This window comes from Durio zibethinus, chromosome 9, assembly GCF_047325235.1.
Source record: "Durio zibethinus cultivar Kanyao isolate XHJ-2024 chromosome 9, ASM4732523v1, whole genome shotgun sequence".
NCBI lineage: Eukaryota > Viridiplantae > Streptophyta > Magnoliopsida > Malvales > Malvaceae > Durio > Durio zibethinus.
Window position 1 is genome coordinate 7,173,751 of NC_143170.1, and position 13,273 is coordinate 7,187,023.

Consider the following 13,273-nt stretch of genomic DNA (forward strand, 5'->3'; position numbering starts at 1 on the left):
GAATTAATACAAATCCACTTTTTTTTTTTCTTTCTGTTTCTCCACTACCATAAAAAAATAATAAAAATTTTTTTTTCTTTCTCATATATTCCTTCCTCTTTCCCTCTTACCAAACACATCGTAAAGAAATAACAACAGTTACTAAATCCTCGAAGAAACCTTTCTCTACAACCTAACAGACTACGATTGCCAAAAATCTGAAATTTACATTACAGCCAATATTTTCAGTAAAAACTCGGGCTAATTAACAGCCATAAAATTGGCATATATTCAGGTGCTACCTTTGTTATCATTCTAACAAATTTGATTCCAAATATGGTTTATGTTAACCAAACAGAATTATGAAACATTAGAATACGGATAATGTAAGACACATCACACATCAATGGAGACATGAAAATAAATAACATGTTCCATAAAATGAGTTTCACATTCAAAATAAACATGATAATTCATTGCCTTAAACTAGAAATCTAGGATTTAAAAGTATGCACCACAACAAAAGGTCAGATTCCAGCTCTAATGTAATTGCAGAAACAGTTGTCAATTAAAAAAAAAAAAAGCAAATAACAGGACTTGCAACTAAGACCTGCCAGAGACAGAGGTCTTCCTCCAAAGCTTCTCAAGATCCTAATCACTCCTCTGCTGATGGTGACTGACTGCAGTTCAAATGACAAAGGATGAAGTAAAAACAGATCTCCATAGTAACAACCACAAACAGATACAGCAAAATTTTCGGTCATAATGATACATACCTTTGATACCTCTCATTTGCTGGGCTTTCAGCTTCACCGCCATAGGGACTGTCCCTTCCTTCAGGCATAGAACTTGGGCTGGAACCACGGCCATTCTTGGGGCTAGCTCTCTCCCTTTCAGATGGGCTATGGCTGGGTCCACGACCATTATCAGAGCTGGGCCTTTCTCTTCTATATGGACTATGACTGGGGCTATGATCATTCTCAGCACTATGCTTCTCTCTCCTATAAGGATTTCGGCTGGGGCCTCTGCTATTCTCAGGGCTAGCCCTCACTTTCCTATAAGGACTTCGGCTGGAGCCATGTGCATGGTCAGCACCGGCCCTCTCTCTACGGTAAGGACTATGGCTAGTGCCCCGGCTATAATCAGGGCTAGCTCTATCTCTCTTATAGGGATTTGGACTGCGGTCATGACCATAAACAGGGCTCCCCCTCTCCTTCCTATAAGGACTACGACTAGAGCCATGACCATAATCAGGGCTACCCCTCTCTCTTCGGATGGGACTTGAAGAACGCTTTCTGTCACGACCTCTCTCAGGTGACCTATCACGATTTCTATCAGGGCTATATCCATTTTGGCGCTCATCATCATCTCGAACTGCATATTCCACTGAAATAACCCTATCCATCAGCTTGCTGCAAGTACAACAGAAATCACGGTTCAGAAACAAACAGTAAAATCTAATCAAATATCTTTAAAAAAAGAGAAATAATAAACGATTTTTCTTGAGAGGCAGGCTTTCTACCTCATATTTGTAGCCTCCAATGCTCTGCTAGCATCGTCCTGCAAATCATATTGTACAAATGCAAAATTCCTTCTGATCCTTACGCTCACTATCTTTCCATAAGACTCAAAGTGCCTTTCCAAATCCCTAGTCCTAGTATGATATGGATCAAAATTGATGACAAATAAAGTCTTTGAAGGTCTTGTATTTGCAGAAGATCTTCTTGAACCACCAACAGGCCTTCTAATGCCGCGCTCGTGCTACAGAAAAATAGAAAAAAAAAAAAGACATTTACTAAGACGAGACAATAAATAAAAATGCAGTTTAAAGATCTTTCTCAAAACTAACACTATCAAAGCATTACCTTTGTCCATTCAACGTGTAGCCTGCGACCTTTCCGACCAAATTCTGTCCGATCAAGGGCTCGAATGGCATCTTCAGCATCTCTCTCATCTTCCATATAGATGAAAGCAAATCCTATACACCAAAAAAGGTTGGATTCATTAGGAGTTTCAGGCAGGTGGAAAATGATAACTATGTTACGAATCCTCCCACCAAAGGAATCTTCAATTGGTTGGCATTTCCTCTTCAGCAAGATACATAACACCTAAAATCCTACCCCTAGGACAACTTTGGCAAGCTACCTATAATCTACAAACTAAGTCCAGTAAAAGTAGTAACAGACCTTGTGTGAAGAACTAAGTGATGTCAAGGAACAAGAATCCAAAAGTGGATGGATGTCTCATGGTAGGTCTATGGAATTAGTGTGCCATCTTCATTTTTTCTGCAGTCTGTGCCATGATGTCAGCAATGTTTCTACCTTGAAACATGTCTGAATTTGAGGGCTGGGCAAAAGTCATGAGGAATGAAAGGGAAAAATGCCCGAGGAAAATGAGGGATGGTGGTGCCATTGCGGATCAGAGTGACCCTTCTTGAAAGCAAGAAGAGGAAGCTCGTCACAGGCATGAAACAGAATTCTGAGTCCCTCCATTACATCCCAAGAAAATCCTGCGCCAAAGAAAATGTTGAGTAGGGGGCTTATTTTTCAAAAAAAATTCTTTTTTTTTTCCTTAAACACATCCTGGACCCCCAGTAAAACTCAACAATGGATGAATGATGTTGCTGAGTCATGTATTGTGAGGTCATAGTGCTGCACAGCATCATGATAGGGACTGCCACCTTCATGGCTTGAAAGTAGGATACACCGACATTCATTGTAGCTGCAGTACCTTACTCGTGATATGTGTATTGCTCTATATTTTAGATTTCTCACACATATACTATTAAAAACTGTAAAATTTAACATACATTTTCAATTTAAGCTGCTTTGTCTAGTTTTTTAATACAGTATCAAGATTATATTTAAAAAATAAAAACCAAGAAATAGAAAAAAAAAACTCATAAAAGCCCATTATCACCACAAACTGCTACAATCTATCATCTTGAATAATGTACTACCAGCTTAGTTAATATTCACACTGGTACATTAAATCCTGCCTCCATCCTCATCAGCAAACAGATACAACATGAGTACAATCCCGACAAAGACAGCTCCTACTTCTACATAAAGGTAGCTCAGGTTTTGTCACCTCTGGTTCATACATATAGTTATCTCACTGATATCAAAAAGAGATGGTCGCTATTTCAGAAAAGTGATCATACAATATTTTGTGAGAAATTCAAAATTCAGCACCAAACAACCAGTTTGGCTTCATTTACATATTGAAACTAAAATCCAAATGGAATAGATTTGACCTGTACCACAATCAGTAAGAAAACAGCTTTTCAAGCATACATTGCTCTGACAACTTTAGAAACTATACATCCAGCTTTCAGACACACCATTAAAGAAAATTAAAAAAGGGAAAAAAAGGGAGGGGGAAGGGTGAATGATACCAACAATCGTCACACGGAATCCCATAGTTAGTAATGTAGATAATGTGAAACAGGCAGACTTACCAGACTTCATGTCCACTCTTTCTACTCTACCATATTTTCTGAACAGTCGTTCCAAATCAGACTGACGTGCATCATACTCAAAGTTTCCACAGAAAATGGGCCTCATATTGCCTGAGCAGATGTGACAATTTTTCCATGATTATTTATGTAAAAAATATTTGCATACAATAATACAAAAGAACATGCCAAAAATAGTGAGTTAAACATCCAGTGACAATGCAAGTTCAAAAGAGTCGTTCCAAATCAGACTGATATGCATCATACTCAATGTTTCCACAGAAAATGGGCCTCATATTGTCTGAGTAGAAGATGTGACAACTTTTCCCTGATTATTTATATAAAAAATATTTGCATACAAACATACAAAAGAACATGCCAAAAATAGTGAGTTAAACATCCGGTGTCAACGCAAGTTCAAAAGAGAATGATCAAAGCAGCATTCACAATACCTTAAAACAACAGATATTATGAAGCTATGTAGTAAACAAATAAAGAGAATCAAAAGGCAAAGAACCATCAAGCCCATGAAGTAAGGGAATCTTCCTAAATATTTGAAATATAGCACTAAGGTCATTTTCAAAGCACACTCCAAAAGAAAAAAAAATCTCAAAATAATGAATTACAAAATTTTCAATTCTATTTCCTTTCATGGCACAACAAAAAGGAAAATCGGAAAAGCATTCTTTTAGAAAAAAAAAATAAAGCCAAATAAACCGATTCATAAAAATCCAGGTCCCGTTGAGCCACAAAAATGTGTAGATTAGGGATTTTCTTTTTATAATTACATGCACTTAATGTACAATATTTTCGAGGTCTTTGGAAAAAAAAGCCAAAAATAACATTAGAGCAACAATATCTCCATCACGGAAAAAAAAAAGAACTCAAACAGCAATCACATCTACCATAAAGAATATAAAATTCATTAGATCTGAGCCAAAATTTCCTCTTAGATACAAATTAAACTAACAGAAAAGTAAAATAAAATCTGAACAATTAAATTAAAAGAATTATAGAACCCTAGTTTTCCTTTCTTTTCACATATTTTCATGGAAGACCAATCAAAAAGCTCTGAAAATTAAAAATTACATAAATATTAGACAAAAATAAAGAGATTAGAGTATGGATTTACCTTCGTAAGCAGCAATTTCTTCAAAACAATCAAGGAAAGTTCGAAACCCTAGTGAAAGAGCCCTGCGATATTTTCACGGATCAGGCTAAAATGTGGAGCTCGTGAGTCAATAAATAACGGGATAATGATGTTCATATATCCGGGAGCCCCTTAGGTTTGAAATATTTGTGGAAGTGCCCTCTCAATGCTATGGGTAAATTTGACTAAATCTTAATTTGACCCTAACACTATTTCATATTATCATTCTTATCTTAGTAATTTACTTTTTTTGTAACTTTATGCCTTTCCCAAATTTTAATTGTATAGTCGAGAATTACCATTTTATGTAAAATGAAAAGAATTGGAAAAGTAAAGTATCACTAATGTAAAATTGAGACACAAAGGCATTAATGTTAAAAAGAAGATCCTGCTAGAGGTGTTTATCTATCTATTTCAATTGAAATTTTTTAAATTTTGTTTAAGATTTGATCTGGATTAATTAATAAAATACACTTAGATCCATGATTATAAAAAATATTAAAAAAATTTACAATTACAATAAACAAAACATTTTGATTAAAATTGTACTTATAAAAAATTATTTTAGATTCAATTTTAATCGAACTAAATTTGTGAACTTGGCAAGCAACTTCACCAATATACATTGAACAAGTCTTAATTATACTTGGCACTAAATGAGGGTTCCATTTAGTTGTTATTTTTATTATATATATTTTTTATCTTCCAAAACTAAAAAGAAAATTGAATGGAAAAGATTATCTAAATGGAAAAGCTAATAATATTTTTCAATAATTAAAACAATGGAATTTGTGAATATATTTAATTAAAACAATTATGTTTCAATTTTAACTTAAATATAAATTTATCTTTTATTACTTGGTATTATTTTTAGCAGTTGTTTTAACATGGAAAATTGATATAAAAATAACATACAGATGGTACATAGAAACAAACCTTATTGATAAAAGGAAAGTGAAACAAACCTTGCAAAATGAGGTTGTAATTATAAAAACATTATAAAGCTGTATGGGCCCAAATAAATAAAGAAGTTTAGAAGGGTCAGTTCATAAATAAGATACCTAGGGCTAAGAGTTGTTCCACTTTGCCTTGAAAATTCAGGATGGACAAAAACCACGTGCTCATTGCGTATTGGCCACTTTACTGAGAAACGTAAAAATATCTATACGTTTGACCGTTAGGCTTTGACCATTAGCAATTTCTAAATAATAAAAACGCAATTTAATGACGAATTTTGTTAATTTGCTGATTGATTTATTTGTAAATTAACTTGTAATTTATGCAGTGCATGAATTAATTTTATCTATTTAAATGTATATAAACATATAAGTTAATGTTATTTAATTTATATGTCTAAAATATATGTAATATATAATAGTTAAATTATAGAAGAGGAGTTATTTATACAATATAAAATTAAAAAGTTTTAAACGTTTTTTTAAAAAATGATTTTATTAGATTTATGTGATGAGATTAAATTATTTTTTTATTTTTATTTATCTCTCTATTTTTTTAAATTTATTAAAATTAATTATTAAAAAATCTATAAAACTATTTTAATTTTATATTGTGTCAATTTATTCATTCTTTAAATTATGATAGACCTTGAGTTCATATGTCAAAATCTATAAATACAATTAAAATTATGTCTAACATAAAATTATTGACCAAATAACATGTGTCATTAAAATGATCAAAAGGATAATTTAAGAAGAAATGATTATTTAACAACTTAATTATATTTTTTATGGTCTTTCAATTGCTTGGCATTTTTTTTAAGATTTTTTTTAAAAAAAATTAAGATATGATAAGATTAAAGCTTTTATACAAAAAAGCTTCAAGATTTTATAATTTTATTGTGTGTAGGTTTAGTCTCTCTCACACTATCATGACAAACAATAAGACACAATTTTAGGTAGACAAGTTAAAATGGTTTTATCAAAATTTCAAGATAACTCTTGTTCATAGCTCAGTAGCCCACCCCTATGCTAATGACTAAGTTGAATCAATGAATCAAAAGATTTTGACTACCTTGAAAAAAATGCTTAATGAAGCCAAAGGGGCTTGGGTGAAATAAGTCCTTGGTATGCTTTTAGGCGATTAGAACTATAAACCACTTAGCAACTAAAAAGATGCCATTCACACTAATTTATCGGATATAGGTAGTAATACTTGCGAAGAACATGGACACTATTCATTTGAAGAAATACTCAATATGACAAGCATCCATCAATAGGTCCTTTAGATTTATGTAATACTTCTTTCATTTGTATCTCTTGTAATATGTATATTTAGGTTTCATCAATCCTCTTTTTTCCTCGTAAGAAATCATGTACAGGAAAATTTTAATAAAGAATGATGGCATCCTATCGCCTTACTCCAATTGTGCTCTACAACCAAAGTTGTTAATATTGTACTGGATAATGTTTTCAGTTTTTTTTTTAAATATGGTATATGTCGGTATTAGTTGTTTCAATATATTATTTCAATTTTTTTGGTTTAGTATATATATATATATATTTATAAATAAACATGAACTTGTATATTATAATGCTATTAATAATTTACAAAATAAATACACAATATTTTCAAAAATCAAATAAATAAATTTAAAAGTATAAAAAATAATATCATAAATTTTTCATTATATTTTTAAATATTTAATCTGATTATATGATATTTAAATAAATATTTTTATACAAATATTAAGATAAAAACAAATAGATAAAAAAAATAATCTTGAGTTCATTATTGTTAAACTTTTGAAAATGAGCACAATTACTTTTTTGAAAAGGATTAAAATACCTATGAACTTTGCTTTTAAAAAATAAAGTATAAAAAAAGACAAGTTACAATTGAAAAATAGAGAAACTCAACTTTTAAAAGTTATTTTATCAATTAATTTTATTTTTATTAGGTTAAAAATAGTCTAATAACAAAAGACAAATTAAAAATTTCAAAACATATTTTACATTCATGTATCACTGAAGCAAACCAATACACCAAAATTCACTGAAACCAAGGAAAACAAATGGTATTATCCAATACTAAATCTAGTATGAAAAATCATTATTAAATATGTCATATTTTGGTATAACTAAAACGTATCGATCGATACGACTAGTAATGAAACGGAATCAACACCTATGTTTACAACTCATTTATTTATTATGTTAAGGCTTCCATGTCAACATGCCTAATGGCCCTGGTGCGCCTTTTTTATTGCATTAAAGCTCTCATGCCAATATGCTTAATGCATTATGCATACCTTCTTTATTACATTAAGACTCTCAGGCCAATACGTCTAGCGTACCTTATGCACTTTCATTCACTATGTTAAGGCTATTATGCCAACATGCCTAATACGCTTCGTGCGCCATCTATATTTTAGCCTTTTAACTCTTGCACCATCATGACTAAATGAGGCTTATACACCAAGAAAAACTCACAATAAAGAAGCTACCTCACAAAAAGTTACACATACTTGATACTTTTAACAAGTTATTTTGTTTCTACAAATGCGCTCAAGTACTCTCATGCTACATTTTTCTTTAAGTAAAATCTTGTTTAAGCTTTTAGATATCACAGTATTATTTTATGAATTAAGCACAAAAAATGTTGTGCAATGTTCAAAAAACTTAGAGGGCATGACCTTTTTGATAATCAGAATACTCAACATATTAAGATAAGTAAGTGTATATATATTATTGGGAGTTTGGAAATAACTTATTCTATAATCTATAAACTTTTCCAGCATACATTGCCTCACGATGATTAGTTAAGTTGCTTAATGATTTTATTGAATTAAGCAAACCTTTACATTCATTGGTATTTTCAATTTCCACATTCATTAGTATGATCAAACACTTAGTGTTTTATAATATAATTAAGCCCAAGGCATACATTTTGGACAAAATCCAGCTTTTAGTGTTGGTATTAAGTTTTCAATTATAATCAAATCATTCAAGCAAAAAGATAAAATGAATTATTAGAAAATTTTGACTTAGCCATAGCTATGTGATCATAAGTACCATAAAGTAGTTAAGTAAAGAAACAATAAAGCATGCATCAATTGCTGTAAAATTTTTCTTTCATTGATAAAAAAATGGATGTGTACATAAGAATAAGTATGAAGATATAAAAACAAAAAATATAAAAACACAAAAATCCTTAACAGCACTTAAAGGAGAGCCACCATCAATAATAAGAGCAAGACCAGGAGCATCTTTAGTAAAAAAATCATAACAGTCTCAGTAGGGGAGGAAAGATAACAGCCTCAACCTTATGACCCATAGGGGCAAGCTCTATACCAGAATTGTTGGTTTTAGAATTGCCAACTAGAGTAGGCAAAGCATTCAAGTTAAGGCTTACCAAGACTACTTATCATTTCAGACACTTTTACATCATTTAATAAGGCTAGATCTTATGGGAACTTTACCTCGAAACCTTATGGTGGAATCTTTATTTCTGAGAAGTCTACCACTTTAAGTTTGACCTGTAGCTGCATCTGATGCAAGGCTAAAAACTTGTATTGCTCGTTACTGGCCAAGCAAACACTTGTCCATTTATCATTTTGCTCTACCAATTTCTTAGAGGTTTCAATAATTTCCCCTTTTAAGTCCACTTTCAACTTGGCTAGTTACTCTTTCAACTAAAAGGTACGTGCTAATATTTGATATCTCTTTACTTACATTTGGTTAATGTAAATGGTGGCCACTACTTACTCACTCTAGAACTTGTTTCTCTCCCTTTTCACTTTTTTAAGGCAGGCACTTACTCTATCTAACAGTTGATACAGGGTTAGGTTCATACAATCAGGCCTCTAAATTTTTAATGTTTTTTTATATATGAGTGAAGGTTTTCAGACCTTCAATGGAAGCATCATTCTTCTTGACCAAGGCCTCATAATCAGCCTTTCTTTTAATTCCCTTTTGTAAGTCATTTGTTTTGTAGTATAAGTCCCTCACAAGTAGCCTGACTTACTCATAGAGGCCCACATTATTTGTTAAGGACTACAAAAGAAAAAAAATACAAGTACACATAAGCAGTCAATTTCATACATCAATAGAAGAACCTTCATATTCTACATCAAAGTCTTTACCTTTATATCTAAGCATAACTTAGCTTGTAGGCTGTTGAGCATGGTAAATCTTTACACCTTCTTTAATGAACTTGAAGAGGTTGGTAGTGGCCTACAAACATGTAATTTTAGTATGAAAGGGGGTTGTGGGCTTTTGATTGACCATGTGAAGTCTGCAGAAGATATACGATTCAATCGACTATCAAAATAACCTGCGACAAACATAATAGCTATCTGGTTAGTCTTCATCTATTCATTTGTAAGCCTGTTGGTGTTATAACTCACTACCACTAAAAGTGTGTTAATGGATGGTGGAGAAGGTAGCATTCTAATAAGAGTGAAAGTGGTAAGAGTAGCTTCAGTTGTTGTAGGCTTTGGCATAGTTGCTATAGGCTTAAACACTTTGGTTGGAACATTACGTGCTAGTGGAGCAATAGGGACAATAGTTGGTGCCTTTGTAGTTGTAAGGGCAGGCACTATTAAAATATGAACGATTGGTGTAAGTATATGTGCACTAAAGCTCCTTACTGCTTATTTCTTGGCAAGAAGAAAGCTGTTATGTAGAAACTTTTTTCTTTTTTATTTTTTATGCTAGAGCACCTTTAACATTTTAGAAGTATGATTTATTTTTATAAAACAAGGATACGATAATTATAATTAGTCAACTGTAAAATAAGTTAATAATAGAATAAAAATTACCTGTAAAGGGGCCTCTAGTATCTGGTGCGCCCATTCTCTCACTCTCTCCAACACCCTCATAGGTTTAACACCCTGGCCACCTTCTACCCCATTTACCTCTTGCTCACCAACAGGGATTACCTCAAGCACTTGCTGTACGCCTTCAATAGTTAAACCTTTTTTACGGGCCTTAAGTTTTTTGGTCTTCATAGCTACCCTTTTCATTGTAACAATAATAAGAAAATTATAAGTTATAGAGTAACACCACAACATAGCAACATAATTTAACAAGACCAGTTAGCTAGTACAACTATGGAACAACAATTATATAGTACATAATAATTAAAATAGTAGACTTACATTTTTTGCTAAAATGAGCCTTTTTTTCATTGCCTTTGGCTGTTTCTTCCTTTACATATTTTTTCCTTTTTTAGCACTCATTGGATAGCAACATTTAAGTCTTGATCTTCACCTAGGACTAAGTAGTAATCACATATGGTTATATGAGACCCATCTTTTGGTAGGAAATCTTAGTGTCCTTTAAAGCATTAACTTGCTTGGTTTCATCATCCCCAAATGCAAGGACCTTTCTAGATAGCGAGATAGTGTAAGACCACCTGAGCTTGAATGAAAACCTCATGCCCAGCATCCTAGTAAATGTCACCAAATATGGGTTATAATAAGAGTAACTGTTTAAAAAAAACTCTATTGTGCAGAATTTTTTACGTACCTGAAGTAGTAAAGCCAACCATTAATCCCAATAGCATGTACAGTTTTAACATTACGTTCATTGAATGTAGCCACTTTTAATACTTATAATAGATCATATAGGTGATTAAAATCTCTTATGCATTTTGGGTTATCTGCAATGCTGTGACGTTGAAAGTGGCTAGTATTAGGTGAAAAAATAGATGCAGTGAGAGTTAGAACCCATGCTTGAAATTGTACAGGTAAAACCTTATCATTACTTCGAAGGCCCCTACTTGGTTGGTGGTAAAGTTTAAAGGTGGTAGAGATATCTCATACATAGGATCACGAAGGTTAAAGGCCATGTGATCTAGCACTGGCTTCACTATGATCGACATTGCTTGGGAAGGGTACACGTCTGATGGTCATGTCCTTATAACTAAATCCTTAGGCTCTTCTACCACTACTTTTTTTTTTTTTTTACCCTTTTTTCCCTTCCTCTTTGCAGTTACTAGGGTAGTCATGTTAGCTAGAGGGTCCCTCACCTTTATGATCACAATGCCGCGCTCGTGACCTTTATTACTTTGCCCCATTTAACTTTCATGGCCATTTTCTTGAACCCTTTCTCCTTTTCCTTAAACCTCTTAAGTTCTCCACCTACCTTAGTTACTAGTGTTAATGGCTAATACTTAAGCCTTCTTGTTATCGTTAGAGCTTTCAATCATAATTCTTCTCTTAAGTGCCATATTTTTCTATCAAATGCTTAGTAAAAATAATAAATAGACAAAAAGAATTTTTCTTACCAAATAAAAAACTTTGTAGCAAGCACATAGAAGATAGAAGATAGACATAAGTAGCAAAAGTTCTCTTAATAACCAAATAATATAAGTGAAGTATGTGAAATTCCTAAGTGTTTTATTTATATCTAGCCGAACACTACGGGTGAAATGATGTCACTTGCCATCATTGCTTGTATTAATTGACACCTTTAAAATGGCACTAATTCAAACCATTTTAATTAATTCCTGAATGGTCCAAATTAATCCATCATAAAACCTGACCCTTTAATTACCTTTTTTCATAATAAACACATTTATTCTCCATCAAAAAATTGATTCATTTTTAAAATTTACAACCATTAATCACACATAACCACTTCCTAATCCTAGCACACCATGTGTTTTGAATAATCACACCATTCAAAAACATGGGTGTGTTCCCTGCACTGTCAAATTGATGCATTTTACTCATGTGCATTCAACACAGAATCTCAGTTTTTCTTTCAAAAATTTTTTAAGTCCCTACCTACTAATCCTTATGCCTCGACTAATAACCTAGCTTGCTCATGGTGTACTATTCATCTCATAGGTACATATTATTAACATAGCTCTCCAAAGACACCTTTTTCACCATACAAGGACATATCATCAAAAGTGACTTGTCAAGCTAAAGTTACCTCCCTATCGAAGCACATTTTCAGACTTTGAACAGTGGTCTGAAGGCGTTTACTTTACAACCTCTCTCAAACTTTGAGGTAATTATTACGCTTATTTACTCGATCAATATGGTTAACTCCTTTGGGCACCTAGCCAGCACATATTCAATTACTACGTCATCTTTTTTTAAATACTAAAATAACCCTACTAACATCCTATCAAGGCATATCTTCAGAACTAAGCACTTGGCTTCTAACTTGCTTAGGACCATTAAATACAACCCATACTTGTCTGGGATAATTAAATGTAGCTCACAATCACCCACTTGGATCTTTACTGAGCTCTACGTAGACTTACCATCAACTGTTAATTGTCTTAGTCAATTCACTGCCTTTCATTTGACATAAAAGGTAAGGAAAAGGATCAAGTACATCAGAACTTAAAACTTTAGCATTCCCTTCATTAAAGCTTCTTACACATACCTTACTTTTATCTTCTTACTCAAACACTAGATACCTCATTAACTTAGCATCGAAATGCATCTCAAAGAACTAACTCTGGTATCTTCTGATCATGTTTTTGGCTATAGGTTTAGGCCGCCTCACATTTAATCTTTTACTAGCTCTTTCTAACTAAGACACCTAGACAACATATTTTATTTTTTTTTTAAAAATCTAAAGCTTTTGAAAAGCTTCACGATAAATGGTAGTGAAAAAAAAAAGAGAAAGTAAAAAAAATAATAAGAAAGTGGAAAAGGTAACACAAGAAATAGGGAATCACTAATTGACATCAATGAAAGTTGTAAT

The 13,273-nt window shown here is 32.5% G+C and overlaps 1 protein-coding gene across 2 annotated transcripts; it reads right to left on the reverse strand.

Annotated features, from left to right (window-relative positions):
- Nucleotides 1-388: 388 nt before the first annotated feature.
- LOC111310278 (serine/arginine-rich splicing factor RS41-like) lies at nt 389-4,650 on the reverse strand. 2 transcript variants are annotated; one of them, XM_089765754.1, is made up of 7 exons: nt 4,569-4,650; nt 3,440-3,550; nt 2,166-2,488; nt 1,845-1,957; nt 1,502-1,740; nt 756-1,391; nt 389-659 (listed from the first exon to the last, which is right to left on the reverse strand). In XM_089765754.1, the coding sequence occupies exons 4-7, from the start codon at nt 1,938-1,940 to the stop codon at nt 635-637; spliced, it is 996 nt and encodes a 331-aa protein (XP_089621880.1). In that variant the 5' UTR covers nt 1,941-1,957; nt 2,166-2,488; nt 3,440-3,550; nt 4,569-4,650; the 3' UTR covers nt 389-634. The 2 variants fall into 2 exon arrangements, with proteins under 2 accessions (XP_089621880.1, XP_022765317.1); XM_022909582.2 differs by lacking the exon at nt 2,166-2,488.
- Between the last annotated feature and the right edge of the window lie 8,623 nt (nt 4,651-13,273).

Coding starts and splice junctions, on each gene's coding strand:
- LOC111310278 (XM_022909582.2), bottom strand. CDS start 3,545: ATGAGGCCCATTTTCTGTGGAAACTTTGAGTATGATGCACGTCAGTCT. Junction 1,958..3,439: donor AAGAGTGGACATGAAGTCTG/GTAAGTCTGCCT, acceptor TTTGGTGTATAG/GATTTGCTTTCATCTATATG. Junction 1,392..1,501: donor TTGGAGGCTACAAATATGAG/GTAGAAAGCCTG, acceptor TTGTACTTGCAG/CAAGCTGATGGATAGGGTTA.